General features: G+C 47.3%; 1 protein-coding gene across 7 annotated transcripts in view; it reads right to left on the bottom strand.

Annotated features, from left to right (window-relative positions):
* Positions 1 to 17,511, bottom strand: part of VPS13D (vacuolar protein sorting 13 homolog D) — an 86,640-nt gene extending 69,129 nt beyond the window's left edge. For 3 of the 7 annotated variants that reach the window (XM_077312265.1, XM_077312268.1, XM_077312267.1), the window contains exons 1-18: positions 17,296 to 17,503; positions 13,378 to 13,550; positions 12,865 to 12,939; positions 12,278 to 12,468; positions 11,052 to 11,132; positions 10,109 to 10,225; positions 9,140 to 9,244; positions 7,978 to 8,148; positions 7,448 to 7,548; positions 6,651 to 6,819; positions 5,747 to 5,839; positions 5,049 to 5,286; positions 4,144 to 4,326; positions 3,448 to 3,578; positions 3,062 to 3,134; positions 2,076 to 2,246; positions 1,013 to 1,143; positions 277 to 409 (exon numbers count right to left, since the gene is read on the bottom strand). In XM_077312265.1, coding sequence (XP_077168380.1) covers positions 277 to 409; positions 1,013 to 1,143; positions 2,076 to 2,246; positions 3,062 to 3,134; positions 3,448 to 3,578; positions 4,144 to 4,326; positions 5,049 to 5,286; positions 5,747 to 5,839; positions 6,651 to 6,819; positions 7,448 to 7,548; positions 7,978 to 8,148; positions 9,140 to 9,244; positions 10,109 to 10,225; positions 11,052 to 11,132; positions 12,278 to 12,468; positions 12,865 to 12,939; positions 13,378 to 13,474 — 2,260 coding nt within the window. In that variant the 5' untranslated portion in view covers positions 13,475 to 13,550; positions 17,296 to 17,503. Of the gene's footprint in view, positions 1 to 276; positions 410 to 1,012; positions 1,144 to 2,075; positions 2,247 to 3,061; positions 3,135 to 3,447; positions 3,579 to 4,143; positions 4,327 to 5,048; positions 5,287 to 5,746; positions 5,840 to 6,650; positions 6,820 to 7,447; positions 7,549 to 7,977; positions 8,149 to 9,139; positions 9,245 to 10,108; positions 10,226 to 11,051; positions 11,133 to 12,277; positions 12,469 to 12,864; positions 12,940 to 13,377; positions 13,551 to 17,262 lie in introns of all 7 variants that reach the window. The other 4 variants (XR_013226853.1, XR_013226852.1, XM_077312269.1 and 1 more) reach the window with 4 other exon arrangements.
* Between the last annotated feature and the right edge of the window lie 406 nt (positions 17,512 to 17,917).

Below are 17,917 nucleotides of genomic sequence, written 5' to 3'. Positions count from 1 at the left end.
TGAAACTATCTGGTTCAGTGTTTCCTGTCTCCCTATTTCCTGGCTGTGTTGCCAGAAGACAGGGGGGTGGGATCGTATGAGAAGAGCAGAGCTTCACGAAGCAGCATGAGCCACCACAAATTTCAGAAAAGTTCATTGTAGTTTGTCAGTTCACAAATGTCGGTTTGCAAACTCCAAACCGGCCAAGATTCATGATAAGTGCGCTGGTTTGACCGTTGGCTCGCACTCCTTCCTAATAACAACAATACTTATTATTAATGTTTCCTTTGACCGTACCTCGAGAATTCGTCAGTAACATTCTTCCCAAGTCAATCACGACTAAAACCGGGTCCGCAAATGTAAAGTCATCGGGGAAAATGACTTGAGGGGCAGATATGTCAAGGCACACAGTCCACCGCTTGCTGTCTTCCTGAAACGGGAGGAGAAAAGGAAAGGGGCTTTGGGTTTTATGAACTCTCAAAACGTTTTTCCATTTATCAACCTCCCAAATGCCAGGATTTTAGACGTTGCGTTTGAGCTTTGAACGGCCAGCGGAAATTCAGCTGCACACTATTTTGACGTGGGATAAACAACCCCGCCAAGAAACGGAGAGGCCTGTTTTATAAAGGGTATAAGATTCACATTCATATTTATTCCTTACATCACTCTCATTTCCTCCACAGTTTTTAGACAGATCCGATAAATATACCTGCTGCTCTAGGGGATGACCTTCATGAAACCACCTTCCCAAGGTGACCAAATTTCATGCTTCAGTCCAGTCAACAAAGAAACAGATGTTTCAATCATTCTAGTAACCACTGAAAATTAGTGTTTAATGAGACAAAGTGCTTTTTTTCATGCACAGCCATTGCTCTCTATGGTTCTTGTGTTTCTCTTGTGCTCTTATGTTGGCATAACGAATATACAAGAGTTTCTGCTCTCGTCCCCTTTTCTAATTCAGGGGCTCGCTTTACGTGAAGTTGCCCTGTGCCTCCCCTGGGTATGGAATTCGGCTCAGTTTCCGCTCACTTACGATGAAGTCCCCCACCAGCAGCCGGTCGATGGTTTGTCGGATTTCAGCCTTGGTTTGCATTTTGAGCTTATTGTATTGTCTCCTGGCAGCTTCGGCCACCCTGAGCTCCAGTTCTGACTGATATCCAAAACCTGCACCGAGAGACAAAGAAGGATGACGTATCATTTGGTCTATATGTATATAACCCGAGAAGAGTCTTGGTACTCAAAGGAAAGACAACCCGGAACATAAGATCATCCCCCCTTAAAGGTACACACACATACACAGAGCCAGTTTGGTTGTAGTGGTTAGGAGTGCGGACTTCTAATATGTTAAGCTGGGTTTAATTCTGCACTTCCCCACATGCAGCCAGCTGGGTGACCTTGGGCTTGCCATGGCACTGATAAAACTGTTCTACCAAGCAGTGATATCAGGGCTCTCTCAGCCTCACCCACCTCACAAGGTGTCTGCAGTGGGGAGAGGAATGGGAAGGCGACTGTAAGCCGCTTTGAGCCTCCTTCGGGTAGGGAAAAGCGGCATATAAGAACCAACTCTTCTTCTTCTTCTATTTGTATCAAATCTAAGATTGACCCTCTGATGGCATAACTATGACCCATGAGAGTCAAAGGTCAGCACGTACTCTTGAGTTTTAGTATGAGATAGCATGCCTGCACTTAAAAGCGCCATACAAATGTATACTTTCGAAGTACCAAATAAATGTACTGATTTATCTCTGTCTTCCTTTGCCTTTCCTTCTCTGAATCTTTCCCTTATTTCTCTTTTTAAGCTGTCGCTCTACAACCAGGGAATATTAAGTATAGATTTGTGTACAGTGCCTAAACGTTTACGTGCTTGCTATGCGTATTTCTTCCTCTACCCTTCTCCAACAGCCTGTTTCAAAAGAGAAGCCGCTTCTGGAACACCTGCTAGCTTCCCCCTTAATATTTAATGTTTTGATGATTATACCAAAGAAATCCTGAAGTGCCACATCACAGTTCTAGGTATGAAAACACAAAAGGAAATAAAGACATGGGAGGAAAAAAAAAAGATATATATAAGTATATAAAACAAAAAAAAGGTTAACCTGAGGTATGAACCCTTCCCTTGTAGAAGAAATCGGCTACTTTCTTAATGGCTTGTGGATTGTAAATAATATTTAGAGGTCTGGTACTGACTTCGAGGCGTCTCTCAAAACTGCTGCGGACTGGGTTTCTCTCGTACAGCATCTCAAAAACTGGGACAGCAGGGTCGGCAGCTGAAGCAAAGTACGACAACCACAGTCAAAAAGAAATGAACACACATACACAGATTCAGCAAGAAACGAGCTCGTTTAAAGGCCTGCGTACTTTAAATAAGGGATTGTCGTTTTTTAAGACAATATTGACTTTACCACTAGTTTGCTGTTGTCGTGCCACATACCATGTTTCCTAAGCATCTCGATAAGCAAAACTGGGCCTGTTTCACTGGTCCAGCACTCATGAGAACAATGTTTCACCAGAACATCCCTTTCCACGGCTATCAGCTTTATGCTGAAGACCCTTGCCCCCCACCCCCAATCTACCATATTCTGCACAACGTATTCCAAAAGCTGTTCCCCATAAAGCTACGGATTTTTCAGTTTAGGGGGGAAATACAGAGAAAGGTTGTGAGCAGTGCATGAGAGAGAGAGAGCTTTTTCTCACTCACCGACAGTACAAGAATTTAGAGGCAACTAAAGGAATTGCTGGGCAGTAGGTTTGAAACAGGTGGAAGGGAATGCACCTTCATGCCATGAACAAGTTACCGATGGAGCTAGAGATGCCAGCCTCCAGGCAGGACCTGGGGATCCCCTGGTTTTACAGCTCATCTCCAGGTGGCAGAGATCAGTTCCCCTTAAGAAAATGGCCACTTTGCAGGGTGGACTCCATTGCATCCTATTCCACTGATTTCTCTTCCCGCCCCAAATCCCGCCCACGCCCAGCTCTACCCGCAAAGTCTCCAGGTATTTCCTGACCCAGAGCCGGCCACCCTTGCTGGAGCTCAGCTATATTCCGATATGTTGAAAATCTGCTACAAAACTGGAAATATTACCAGTGCTCTGATTATTCACGTCTGAAGAAGAAGCTTGCAGGCCGATGGAAGAGACGCAGCCAACTTCTTTTTGCTAATGAGAACAAAGAAGATGGTTATATGTACCCTACATCAGTCACGCTCACGTCATAAAGGTCTCCCTACCTTTTCTCATCAGTCCGACGTTTCTCACCAGAATTGTTACTACGCGCGCAACTGATCGCAAAACGTTTTTATAAAAATCTACCCAAAAAGCTATGCTGAAGAATCGGGGAGCTACACAAATGAAAGCCACGTGAGGTTGTAAGCGAGGAGGGGGAAATGGGTGAATCAGAGTAGAAAAGCTGACAGAATCCAGCTAACTCCAGAGATCTGCCACTGATGTAGTCAGGTGATGACCAACTTACAGGATTGGGGAAGACCAGGACTGGAAATATAGATCCTTCCGTTGCTAAATCTCGGAGGAAGAGGCTGCCAAGCTGGACTCTGAAAAGGGAAGAATTCCTGCGAGGAAGGGATTCTGCCAGAATCGTCACTCCTGGAAAACACACACAGATACCGGTGTTATGATATTATTAGGTTTAATAAAATTATGCATGACGGGGTGATAAAAGGGCACTTTTTAAAAAACAGTTTGTATGCTTTTATCAGACATGACCCGGTGCTTGCACAAGGGGATACCTTTACCTTTTATGCTTTTATGTAAACCGCCACGAGCCGGCTGGGCTGAGAGTGGCGGTCCATAATAATAATTATAAATAAATAAATAAGCATGACCATGGGGGATGCTGGGTGAAGAGCCACAGGTCTTTCCGCCTTGATTACAGCTTAAAGGAAATCAAAAGGCAACCTTTGCTATTCAATGCAATTATTCCTTTGAGAGAGAGGGTCCCTCTCAGGAGGCTGGTTCTCAAAACGAGCCCCGTATTCCTTCTTCGTTCCAAGCTGCTCAGCGGGAGGCCTGCTTTACAAAACTCATCTTCCAGCAAATTTCCCAGATGCCCCATCTGAGGCATTCCCAGAATACAACTGACGATCCAGCAGCGCTGCAAAAACATCAAGGAATATCGAAAAGGGAGGGGGACGGGGGTGTCTTTTGGTACCTGAAAACTCCAGCTGCATGAAAGCTCTTTCCTTGGCTTGCAGGCTCCGCCTCTCCATGTGCAGCAGGGTGACGGAGCCGCCCTGCAGCTGGAGATTCAGCTTGGCAAAGACGTGGTCCCTCTTGGTGAAGGGGCGCTTGACGCTGGAGACGTCGGCGCTCAGGTCAAAAAACTCATCGGCTCCTAAGCGGACGGGGAAGAATCACGGCAGAGATTTTGAAAACGTAAACCTGGGTTGAGGTTGGTGGTGGCATTTTTCCTCGTGGTTTCTAATCCTGAGCACGTGTTCCGGCCAATCAAAAAACTGTTATTTTATACTGATGATTTCCAGTTTGTGCCACTTTCGGGTTCCTAGCTTGATCTTTCAGGCTGGATTTTTGCGCCCTTTTGGTTTTTCTCCATCCTGACAAAGTTCATCTGCTGGATCCCATAACCATTATCCTGCAGTTGTCACGAGCCCGTACCAGCATGGTGCTTGCAAGGGCTCATGGGAATTGAAGGACATCTGGCGAGCCACAGTTCGGCCACCCCTGTTCTACAGCAGGGGGCCCCCAACCTGGAACCCTTGGGTGCTGGAGCACCCACCTGTCCTATTGCCCACCAGGTGCTTTTAGGGTCCACATGGAGCTCTTGCTCAGTGGGGGCTCCTGCTTCGCCGTGCAGACTGTTTCGGAAGCAGCTGCCACCACAACATTGGCTTCATTCCCTCTCACTCCTCTTTGCCCAATGCATTTTAAAACTTCCCCCGTTCCCGCTGCACTTGGGCTTCCGCCATGTGTGTGGCTCCGCCTCCTGAGGCGGCCATGTTGTGGTGCTCCGCCTCCTGCGGCAGCCATCTTGCAACTAGACCCACACCCTGCATCAGAACTCCAAATGTGCTCTAGGAGGTCATGATATACACCTACCTGCAACCTCCTCGGGTCTCCAGTGTTCAGGGGTCTCGGAGAGCAATCCCTCGAAACTGTCTGCTTCCAACGCTTCCTGAGAGTCGCTGTACCAGCCTCCCCAGCCAGGAAACCAGGACTGAAGGTATCGCAGCATTCCGCTGCTACTGCTGCTGCTGCTGCTACTGGAAGTGGTGGGGGCTTCGAGATCCAGGTCAGAAACTCCCCCCAAGGCGTCTGACAAGGGCTCCTTGATGCTCTGTTTGAAACAAGCAGGCACTTCAACACGGGCCTAAGAGACTTCTTAATTAAGCGTTGCTTATCACAAAGTCTATCTTCTTGCTCCGTAACAGCAGCTGCTCCGCTGAAGGGCATGCCACTGCAGCCCACGGGGTTGGTGGGAAATTACCCCGTTGTCTTTCTCAATGGATTTTGTCCATCTCCTGCCATAAAAATGGCTATTTCAGGTAGTGCGTCTCCCACTCTTGGGACTGTTTTTTTTTTTTTTGCTCAAAATCCTGTTCCGTGAGTTCTGTATGTGCACAAGCGGCTACATCTTGTTGTGATTATTTAACGGCCCAGAGCTCAAAAACGAAGTAGGGTCAGTACTGGGGTGGGAGGCCAGCAAGGAAGACTCGACCGGGGAGCACAATGACAAACCACATTTACTTAATGCGTTGGAGTGACAAAAGATTGTGCCTTTCAAAGCTAATGCTCACCTCGGCCAGTTCGTGGAATTGTTTGTAAACTACCTCGCGCAAGGTTTTCAGCTCCTCAAAACTTTGTTCGTCTTCGATCCGGTCCATCTCTTCCTAGGGGGAGAATGACAAAAGCTAAGGAAATCTGGGAGGCAAGTTCAGCCCCTTTCCCCCCTAAATAGGATTTCTGGGCCTGAGGGAGTAAGAAAGCCTGAACATTAAAGCTAAAGGTACCCCCTTTGCAACATGCCTGACCCTTGGGGTGATGCCTTCTAGCGTTTTCTTGGCAGACTCAATATGGGGTGGTTTGTCATTCCCCCCCCCCCAGTAAGCTAGGTACTCATTTTATCGACCTCGGAAGGATGGAAGGCTGAGTCAACCTTGAGCCGGCTGCTGGTATCGAACTCCCATCCTCATGGTCAGAGCTTCAGACAGCATGTTGGCTGCCTTACCACCCTGCGCCACAAGAGGCTCATATGCCTAAACATTATGAGAATCAAAACCCAGATTGGGACATTCCTTCATAAATTAAGTAGCTCCTTCCATTCTTTCATGTGACCAACAACAAACTAAAGAAGATTTAAACCAAAGCAGGAGAATGGTTTTATAAAGAGCAGCAGGGGAACATTGGGAAGGCGTGCCTAAATATAGGCAACAAAAACATTTTGCTTGCAAAGATCTGGAATGTTACACTCAATTCTATCCCACTCTTATGGCTATTTGGTTTGTTTTACTGTTCTGAACTGATTCTTTTACAGCGTCTCCAGTTTTACTTGTATCTGAAACTGGTATTTGAATTTTGTATGTGAATTTTAACTGCCGGAAGCCCCCCTAAGAGTATTACTAGATGGGGGAGCCTAGAATATAAAAATACAAATAAAATAACGAATGGCAGGGGGCGTGGCCTCGGCTCAACTCTCCATACCTGCTCCGCAGCAGACAGGGGCTCGTCTTTCAGCTTCTTGTAATACAAATCGGTGTACAAGACGGCGTCTTGGGCCCGATGTAATGCGAAATCCCAGGAGCAGCGCTCCCTTTGCTCTCTGATCTCGGCGACATTCGCGTTCAGAGCAAACAGCCACCATTCACGGCAGCTGAAACGTTGCGGAGATTAAGACAGTTAGGCAGATTATGCAGGGGAAGGAGGAGCCATCCAAAAGAGGAGATAAGGACAAAGATCTGGGTCCCCCCCCCCTCCACCTCCCTTCAGGAGACTGAAATATTTCGTCACCTTGCTCGTATCGAGAACTCCTCCACCAGGCATTCGGCTTGACTCAAAATATCTTCTGGTCCATGCCCCCCCCCCCCGACACCCCTTCCATGTCTGAACAATCTGATCCCCCCCAGGGATATGTCAGTGTTGTCGTTCATGTTATGATTGTTACCTGACAGATTGTTATAAGGCTCTATATAATTTTGTACAACGTTCTATGTAAACCGCCCAGAGCCATAGGGAAGGGCGGTATAAAAATCCAAATAAATAAACAAGCTATGCCGTTTCATTTCCTAGAAGGGACCCCCCCCTCCTCAAAACCGTCACGCCGATACCTGAGCACCCCTTAACTCAACCGACAGTGAAGTATAAAAGAAAACAGGAATTCAAACACATATCCCTACCGAATTTGCTTTGGAGTCCTTTTTTTAAACCTAAAGCTCAAGTTTTAAAGGCACGGGAGGGTGCGCGTATTGGGTGGGGGGGGGTGTTACTGATCCAGTCCATACTTTCCAGTTACGGCCACCTTGGGTCTCCATCTTCTAAACTTCATCTGCCGCTCTTTTCGGTCCAGCTCCTTCAAGAAGTCCATTATTTGCCGGTACTGGGTCTGCCCAAACAGAAAGCAGCACAGGATGGTGACAGAGCTTGTTTCAAAAACGACACCGACTGAACCCCCTTAGATAGAATGCCGGTCCTTCGCTCTACATCAGCGGTAGTCAACCTGTGGTCCTCCAGATGTCCATGGACTACAATTCCCATGAGCCCCTGCCAGCGTTTGCTGGCAGGGGCTCATGGGAATTGTAGTCCATGGACATCTGGAGGACCACAGGTTGACTACCCCTGCTCTACATGAACGTTCAGGTGTTTACACTTGAGCCAAGCCTACTTCTTTCATCTCGACAAGCTCATTTAAGGGCCACCGAAGACCGGGCGGGCAAGATTCTCGACCCATTGGTCAAACCTGCGTTAAAAATCCATAACCCCCAATTAGGAACGTTCTGTTAATAGCGCGAGTTCTTCCCCAGGCAGCTGTTACCTGAGAAAGTTTCAGCGGGATCGTCTCCATCTGAATGTCAAACTCCAGCCGAGGAGAATGCCGTGACCTCAGGGGCTCCTTGGAGCAGTTCCTCTTGAGGAGAGCAGAGGTGCACACGGGCTCCAGGATGTAATTGTGCTCCCGGCTCTCCATGCTCCTGTCCATGGCGTCCTGGAAACCGCACGCATTTATTCTAGCAAATATATGACGGATCTACAAAATGCTCTTATGCAGAGTCGCTCCCACTGAACACATGGAAATTGGGGTGGGGTGGGAGGACTCAAACTGGAATAACTCTACCGTTTTAGGACAAGAACAATGCGAAAGAACCAGCCAGACACTAGCAAAGCAAAGTAAGTTTAAATATCGCCGGTGACCCATGAAAGAGATGTGCAAAATGCCATTTCGTATGTTGCGCCGTTGCCTTGTACGGCTCAGCGCTGTCTGTTCTGGTGGGCAGAGGTTCCTGAGCACTGGCTGCAAGAGATTGCGCTGGGGACCTTCTACGCACCAGACGCATGTTCTGCCACTAAATTGCAGCTCATCCCACATCCTGACAACAAGTTATTAAGGTAAAGGTATCCCCTGTGCAAGCACCGAGTCATGTCTGACCCTTGGGGTGACGCCCTCTAGCGTTTTCATGGCAGACTCAATACGGGGTGGTTTGCCAGTGCCTTCCCCAGTCATTACTGTTTACCCCCCAGCAAAAGCAAGCTGGGTACTCATTTTACCGACCTCGGAAGGATGGAAGGCTGAGTCAACCTGGAGCCGGCTGCTGGGATTGAACTCCCAGCCTCATGGGCAAAGCTTTCAGGCGGCTGCCTTACCACTCTGCGCCACAAGAGGCTCTTACAAGTTATTAATTTTGCATTAAAAAAAGGGCTTGTGGACTGAAGGGGGAGAGGGTTGCAGTTTGCTCATTAAGGCTTTCAGCATTAAAAAAGGAATGCTAATAAAAGTAATAACCAAAATATGGATGGAACTGCAGAGAGAGCAGGTATTTTAAACATCACTGGAGGCCTCCTTACGATCAGGAGGGCAGGGGGGAGACTACGGCACCTATTGATTTACTCCATTTATAACATTTAAGCACGCACACGCCACGGCTACAAAGCAGCAATGCTTCTGATAGCAAAAGAACCGAAAGAAGCTTTCATCCTACCTGCAGCTCCCCCGGCGGCAAGTCTCCCATTAAAGTGCAGTCAGTATCCCAATAGATGCTGAAATCAGCAATTTCCAGCTGCTTCTTCCTCATTAGCTCTTCCACCTTGAAGCGACACACAGAAAAAAGAAGCACTTTTTCTCCCTGCCTCCCAATAGGAGAACTCCTGGGCGCTCAATGAAATTAATGAGCAGTCGGCTTGGAACGGATCAAAGGAAGCACTTCTTCCCCCAAAGGGTCATTAACAGGTGGAATTTCACTGCCGCCACAAGCATTAGACAGCTTCAAGAGGGGACAGGATAAGCACATGGGGCAGAGGTCCCTCCGTGTCTATTAGCCCCAAAAGCAGGGGTAGTCAACCTGTGGTCCTCCAGATGTTCATGGACTACAAGTCCATGAACATCTGGAGGACCACAGGTTGACTACCCCTGCCCCAAGGTATAGATGGAACAAGTTGTCTGGGGCAGGGATGCTCTGTATTCTTGGTGCTTGGGGAAGGGGCAACAGTGGTGGGGGGGGGGGGTTCTGGAGTTCTGGCCCCACTGATGGATCTCCTGATGGCTCCTGGATTTTGGCCACTGTGTGACACAGGGTGTTGGATTGGATGGGCCATTGGCCTGATCCAACATAGAAGAAGAGTTGGTTCTTATATGCCACTTTTCCCTGCCCGAAGGAGTCTCAAAGCGGCTTATATTTGCCTTCCCTTTCCTCTCCCCACAACAGACACCCTGCGAGGTGGGTGAGTCTGAGAGAGCCCTGAAATTACAGCTCGGTCAGAACAACTCTAACCAACACCTTACACCCCTGGGAAGGTACCCAAACTTACCTTCCAACCCAAGTGTCTGCTGTTTAATACCTAACATGGGCAATCGGTTGATAGTTGAAATATTTTGCCCCCGCAGCACAAACAAACCCCCAAAGACCCCACACCGTCTCATCCGACACAATTCCTCACAAGTCGGTGCTCACCGGCTCATTCACAGCATTTTGCGCGGAGACGTTTTTAATGCAGATTCCAAATGCAAGAGGCTGTGACGGGTTTGTGATGTTGTCTTCAAACCTTAAATGGACGTCTTGGATTTTTAACTGAAAGGGCGGAGAGACATGAAAAGGGCGTTACTGTTTTTCCTTTCGGACACTTGGAAGGAGGAGGAGGGGAAGGATCGTCTGGCCTCTTCCACTGGCCAAGAGGTCGAGGACCACATGGAGGTTGTACCTTCTCCCCCCCCCCCCACCACCACCACCAAAAAGCCACTACCTCTAGGGCAGGGATGGCTAAACTATAGCTCTCCAGATGTCTGTATACCACAATTACCAATTATTTTTACTGCCTGCCCTTCTCCCTCCCCAAGTGGCCAAAAATGGGCCTGGAGGGGCCCCAGCCATTTAAACCTTCGCTGGCCGAGGCTCCTCTCATTTCTGGGGAGCATGGCAATGAGGCATAGCCAGCCGACATCACTTCCTGGTACCGTGAAACCTGAAAAATATTTCAGCGGTACCTCTCCAGCCAAACACTTGAAAAAAGGGTAGCCTACAGTCCTAGAGGAGATCAGCCCTGACTGCTCCTTAGAAGGTCAGATCCTGAAGATGAAGCTCAAATACTTTGGCCACCTCATGAGAAGGAAGGACTCCCTGGAGAAGAGCCTAATGCTGGGAGCGATCGAGGGCAAAAGAAGAAGGGGACGACAGAGAATGAGGTGGCTGGATGGAGTCACTGAAGCAGTCGGTGTGAGCTTAAATGGACTCCGGGGAATGGTAGAGGACAGGAAGGCCTGGAGGATCATTGTCCATGGGGTCGCGGTGGGTCGGACACGACTTCGCAACTAACAACAACAACAGCAGTCTTTGGCTATGCCTGAACAAAACCAGTAAGAAATCAAGGTGTGAGCGACTGGCAACTCGTTCCACTTACTTCGATGTTCTCTATAATGCTTGTGACCACGGAGGCAGTGACCGAATACCAGTAAGATTCTGCTACCTGCTCCCGTTCTTTCTGAGGAGAGAAAGGAAGGAAGAACGCGGGACGGTGTGAAACGCTGCATGGAGTGAATGTGCTGAGAGAGAGGAGAAGCACTTTCCAGATGACATGCAGGCTGCTAACAAGCAAACGTCCAGCTGATCATCACAGATCATAAATAAGCCGGCTAGGCAAGGCAAGCATGCCCAGTAACACTCCAACATCCCCTTCCCATCAAGGTCCGCAGAGGCGCTCTGCATTCTGCAAAGCCCACGTCCAGAAAAGGCCGTTCTAGTCCTACACGCATAATGCAGCGGGTGCCTAAGCTCCAAATGCCTCACAGATTATCTAAGGCAGCAACAAAGGCCAATTCGTATGTTACAGTTTCCCTGCATCGATGTAACCGGTGTACGACAGACAGGCAGCATTCAGATTTGTGCCATAGAATCGCATTTCGTTCAAACCTTGGAATGAGCAACAAACTTCGGTTAGCCCACCAGATGCAAGAAATCCTAGTTTGTATCTAAGCTTCAGTTTTGTGGATTTTTCCCCCTGCTTCCCGGCAGGGGGGACGTTCAGTCTGTTCTGCTAACTCTGGAGGCAAATGGCTGTGAGAGCTATTCAACGACTGTGGTTTGTGAATTCAGAGCCCCTTAAAAAACCAGCATAGTACAAACTGGTAAACAAATCAGTCACAACGCCTATATTTGCCATCCTGATTTGGGTCAGGCAACCAAACCCCACAACCAGGGGTTACATGATATTGCTCCTCTCCTTGTATCTATTTCCTGTGACACAACCCCATGTCTAATCACTTTCCAATGTAATGGCAAATTGCAATTTTATTATGCAAATACATGGATACTTTTTCTAACAAGGAGCAATAACTTCCATCGATAAAGACGCTGTCAAATTGCATGCTCGTTTCCTCCCTTCTCCCTTGTCATCCTGAACTGTAACCAGAAGATGTGGGTTATGGCACTCAATTTTTTATTTGCAGTGACCCAAAAATACAAATGATTTCCAGATAACTAATGCAACCAAGGCCATTCAGCTTTCTCTACGGAAGAAAAATGCTAACTGGGTGGTTTGGACAATGTTTAGATGCATTTGAGATTGAACATGTAAAATATTTCCCAAACTTGGGCTTCTCATTGGTTTAGAACTCCTAAATGACTCACTTTCCATTTGTCTTCCAGTGCTAACAAGACCGCTTTTTTTGTTGCTCTTTCAAACAGCCTCTCTCTTTCTTCGTCAAAATCTCCTTGCTTCTCTGGAGAGCCAATCAGGTGTAACTTGGACACCGAGATCACCCAGGGGTCCACGTGCGGGCGATAAAACGGTATCTGCAGCGTGACCTTGCCAATGAAGCCTACAAATCGCCAAAGAGAAAACAAATGTCGGCATTCGTGCGTCTGGAAGCCCCCTTCGCATCACGGGAGGGAGAAGCTCCACACGTGCAGCCTTCTGCATGTAAGGAGCTTCTGCCTTGAATAAGGGGTTCCAGCTGTGCTTCAATCTGCAAGATCACAAACAAAGGATTTATATTCCAGCTGTGCAGTTGAGGATGCTCGTAATAGGCAGCATTATTGGCAGGACTGGACAATCATGCTATGTCAAGCCACCCAAGATGGTGCAGGCCAGCTTCAGCCCGAAAGCTCAATACCGCTTAAGATATCGACTAGTGCATGTAAAGCACAAGCAGCTGCAGCAGCCCTGACAGCTGTGGAGGCTGCCCCTTCCTTAAAACACGATTCCAAACACCTACCGGCTTTGACCTCAAAAGGCAGCAATTCCTTCAAGGCATCTTTCTTTAACGGCAAATTTTCCAGTTCCACAGCACCTGCCGAGACATGTCAAAAGAGACAATAACGAAGCCTGGACTCCCAGAATATTTTCCGTCAGAGATGCCCCTCTGGAGGATGTTATCAGCAGGGTACAGAGAAGGCACTGCGAAATCAATAGTCTTCCTCCTTTCAGATGCAGAGGTCACCTTTAACTTTGCTCAAAAATAACAGGAGCCAGATTTAATTTTTTTCCCCTGTCTGTCTGTTTCTCTTTGTCTTTCTCTGTCTATCCTACCCTGTCCTTCTTCTCAGGTAATATTTATGGAACAGGCACAGTGGTCATAGAATCAAAGAGTTGGAAGGGACCTCCTGGGTCATCTAGTCCAACCCCCTGCACTTTGCAGGACACTCACCACCCTAACAGAGCAAACAACATAAGATTCATGGTCTTGAAGAGACACTTTACCAAATGTACAGGTGCTCCTGCCCCTTACCTTTTAGAAGAGCTACTGAAAGTTGGTCCGTGTTCAGGTTACTGACATATTTGCCTAGGTAGTTGTTGAGAACCCAGGCAACCAATCCCTCCAACATGGCTACTTCCTAGGAGAGGGGACCTAGGCCTTTCTTGTCATTCCTGGTAGCTCTCCTCCATAGTTCAAAGGATGACCTGCAAGCAAGGAAGACAAGAAGAACTGATCAGAAAAGAAACATAGCGCAGCCGCAGCATGGATCTCCACCTAGGGAGAAACTTCAAAAATGCCAAAAGACTCCCTTTAAGTGAACAGATTTAACTGGTAAAAGTCTATTTTTTCAAATGCATGAAGTACAGATACACTTATGTACAGTTTCAGGTAAGGACAGGGGAGACCTAGGATTCAAACACCAGCTCAGGATGAAATGACCATAGGACAGGCAGTCACTCAGCTAAATCTACCTCACAGGACTGTTGTGAGGATAACACAGGGAAAGAAGGTTCGCGTTCAGTGTGGCGCAGGGTTTAAGAGTGGCAAACTCTAATCTGCAGAACTGAGTTTGATTCCCCATTCCTCCACACGCAGCCAGCTGCATGACCTTGGGACAGTCACAGTTCTGTCAGAGCTCTCTCACTTCCATTTCCCACACAAAGTACCTGCTGTGGGGAGAGGAAGGGAAGCCACCTTGAGACTCCTTTGAGTGGAGAAAAGCAGGGTATAAGAACCAACTCTCCCTCTTCTCTTTATCAGACGCAATGCAATAGAGATGCAGACAAGGTAGGGGAGGTGCCATATCCCCAAAGATTTATGCCACCACGAATCTGCTCATGTTTTTAAGTGCCTTAAATATCTGGGGGTTTTGGCTGCAAAAGGATAACCTCTTTGAAGATGCCAGTGTTGTGACGAATGCCCCATAGTGGTCTTAGGTGAAGACAGCCAGTGAGTGGCTAGCATGATTAATCCCTGGGTCAGCTGGATTCCTGAAGGCTAGTCATTCATCATTAACATCTGAACTGAGGACTTCCTACTCATCCTATTGGCCATCCCCAATATTTTTATGGTCACCCTTCTTTGACTCCTTCCTCTCGTTAATCCAATACCCCTTGCCACTCAGTCGGCTGATTTCTATTGGCAAGTCTAATTCCATTCTGCAAAAAGCATCTGATCGAAGCCCTCCTTGAGGGCATCAATTCAAATTCTCCTTCCCACAATCGCCTTTAAAGATGTCTGGAAATGTGATCAGAGATTGCAAGCGTTTGATTTGGACTCTGCCCTTTTCACACGAGCATGAAGCAGAGGAAGGAAATCTGCCTGTTTAATCCAGGGTAAAGGGTGCAGAAAGGTAACAAAGCTGTGCCACTCGCTAAACTAGCATTCCTCCCAAGGAAAGTGCCACTAGACATTGAGGAGAATGTCAGAGGGAGAGGCAGCACAAGTCAAGTGACTATTAATGGATCAAGGCCAGGAGGTTTCTCAATACCTCTTGGAGGCAGCCCTATCTACAAAATGAAGGGGAACTGCGTCATCACTATCTTCATTCGCATCGTGGACATCACGGTGCCCTACTTCACTTAAAACATTTACATCCCAGCTTTCATAAGAGAACATTAAGAACACGAGAGAGACCAAGCAGCAGCTTTCTATAGCTGTGAAAAATATTTTCGGCTAGAACCAAAAATAAAACAGCAAGCCCTGAGATTAGCTGCACGATAATATCGGAAGGATGGCAAGGTAGTGTCTCAGCAATACTTTGATGGGGTTATTTGCTATAAAGGGCTACAGATTATTTTCTCATCCCCAAGACAGGCGTAAGGCCGAAAAGGTAGCAATATTCACCTGCTGCCTCAAAGGAAGGCAGAAGAGACCCACCCAGACAATGGCCTTCCAATCTCTAATAACCACCACCTTTAAGTTGCTCGTGGCTTCCAAAAGCAGGGCAACCTTCAATTTAATCAAGGATAAGGGTTGCACATTCTTGCAAATGCTTCCTAGTGGGAAAAAAACTAGCTAAGTTAGTTGGGTATTCTTAGGTGAGCACCAGTAGCTTTTAAGGCCTGGTGGAATAGAATACAGGGATAACAACCTCATTTCCTACTGTTTTATAATCAGGCAGAGGTGTTTTATGCTGTGTTATTACAGGTGACCATCCGGATCCTAAGGCTTTTTTAGCATCTAATTTTTGTAGCATCTCTTCCCATTGAGCTGTTTAAAAGCTTTCACCGTTTGATGCTACTCAGTCGGCCACAATTTGATTTTCTCATGCTGCTGACATCATAGCAGATCTTTTAACTGGATTTTTTTTCCAACTTCAGTGTCTCTCAGAGCTGGTTTGAAGAAGAAGCAATTATAAGCGGTCTAAATTAACTAACAACCTGCCTTACAGGCCAACAAATAGGTCAAGAGTATGTCCCATTAAGAGTTTATAACGCTTGTTCATTTCAGAGAAACGGCCCTGCCCTTGTAGAAGAAACCAACAAGCAACTAACAAACGGCAGACACTAACAAACAACAGAAGAAAGTAACAAACAACCTTCAAAACTGGCAAGTTTTATTCTAGTGTAGATGTTGTGGGGTGGAGCTGGCTTCCTCCACCAAAATAAATTCTACAAAACTTTCATTTCTTTGCTTACCCAAAAGCATAATAGAACAGCTAAACATTTTTAAAATATATAATAATCAAAGCATTGTTTCCCTGCACAAGAAAGGACACTGACCCTTTTATATTAGCACTATCAATAATAATGACAATAATTAGTAATAATTATACTACAAAGAGACTACCAATTAAGGCTTTGTGAAAGGAGAAGAATACCACTTTACTATTAATGACAATATTTTCTCTCCAGAGTCACCTGAGAAGAGAGTCAGATTCAGGTGTGTAGCCATGTTGGTTTGAACCAGCAGAACAAAATTTGAGTCCAGGGGCACTTTTAACACCAACAAGGTGTTCATGTGCAGGCACACTTCCTCAAACAAGGAAATAGAAGAGTACAGATATAAGGAGTTAATTAGCAGCCAGTTAGTAAACAGCATCATGAAGATATGCAACAAATATGCAGCATCATGAGGAACAAACAATGCCTTACTGGAATAAAAAACTGAGATCATCCATCCTTTGGGTTCAATTGCCATTCACAAAAAGGGGAATAAAAGTGTTAAAGCTAGTGATTAAAAGCAAACGCTTTCCCAATTGTGAACAGGAACAATTAATACCTTCATGATGCTGTTTAATAGCTCCTTCGGGTAGAGAAAAGCAGCATATAAGAGCCAACTCTTCTTCTACTACTAACATACTACTAATTTACTCTCTCCCAGTATCTCTCCTCTGACTATTCCTATTTCATAGTCTGAAGAAGCACACACGTACACCAAGGCCAAACTTTATTGTTCTTAAGAGGTGTCCCTGAAATCAAACTTTGTTCTGAGAAAAGAGTCCGATAATGCTACCATATCACTAATGACACAGATGCCGTGTCATGCGGGAAAAGAAACAGCCATCCCTTATTCATTATTAACAACCATGGCCTTCCCATTTCCCCACATAAGAAGGGAGGGGAGTCACACATTCTCAACAATAATAATATAATAATAATATGGACCATGTTATCTCATTTCCTGCAGGAGACCCTGTGGAGAAGGCAAAGTGGTTTCTTATTAAAGGCATATGCTTCAACTTCCCCAAAGAGGGAATCATATGGGAGAGGGGGGGGGGTGGCCAGGCCAACCTCAAAGTCTCTGAACAGACAGAATGGGACCCCCCTCTTCTCCTCCACACCCCCCCCCACCAGAAGGGACACCTGAGGACCTCCAAGAAAGGGGGGGTCAGGAAGGAGAACCCCCCCAGCACCCCCCTCCAGGGAACCCCCACCCCCACTTCCACCCACTCATATGATGGGGGGGGGATACCTGCCCGAGGGGAGGGGCTGCGGGAGTCCTCACCTGCGTCCGTCTCCTTCGACCTAGGCCGGCCAGGAGGGAGGGAGGATCAGGTCGATGCCCGAGCGATAGAGGACAAGGCGACGGGACGAGCGCGGAGCTATCGATGGCCCCGCCCAGCCATGGGCCGAAAGGGAGAACCATAGAGACAAAACGAAGCTAGAGCGACGCAGATCTGCTCCGGCTTTTTTCCCCCCCTTCCGCTTTCAATTTAGCGTCTAGCGAAAGGGGGAGGGGTCTCTATGGAGCTTCCGGAAAGTAAAGGGCACCGGAAATGCCGACCGGCTCCGTCATCTATCGCCGCCGCCGTCCACTTCCGGCGCTAAATGGCGGGGCGGGGCTCGGGGCCGAGCTTCAGCAAGGGGAGGGTAGCATAGAGAGGGGGAAGCCTAGAGCGGCAGCGTGACTATAAAAGGGTGATGCGTAGAGCGGTGCACTTAACCTGAGAAGAGGAGTGGGGTGGAGGGTCTCCTCCCAAGCATCGGGCTTGCCAGAAATGGGTTTTGTACTGGGTATGAATAGGTTAGGGCAAAAATTCAAGCGGGGATGCCTCCACGCAGCAAGTCTCTTTTAATTATTTCTTTCCACAGCCGGGAAAAGGTCTGCCATTAATTACTAGCCTTAA

This window comes from Paroedura picta, chromosome 15, assembly GCF_049243985.1.
Source record: "Paroedura picta isolate Pp20150507F chromosome 15, Ppicta_v3.0, whole genome shotgun sequence".
Taxonomy (NCBI): Eukaryota; Metazoa; Chordata; class Lepidosauria; order Squamata; family Gekkonidae; genus Paroedura; species Paroedura picta.
This window is presented reverse-complemented; position numbering and strand designations above follow the sequence as displayed.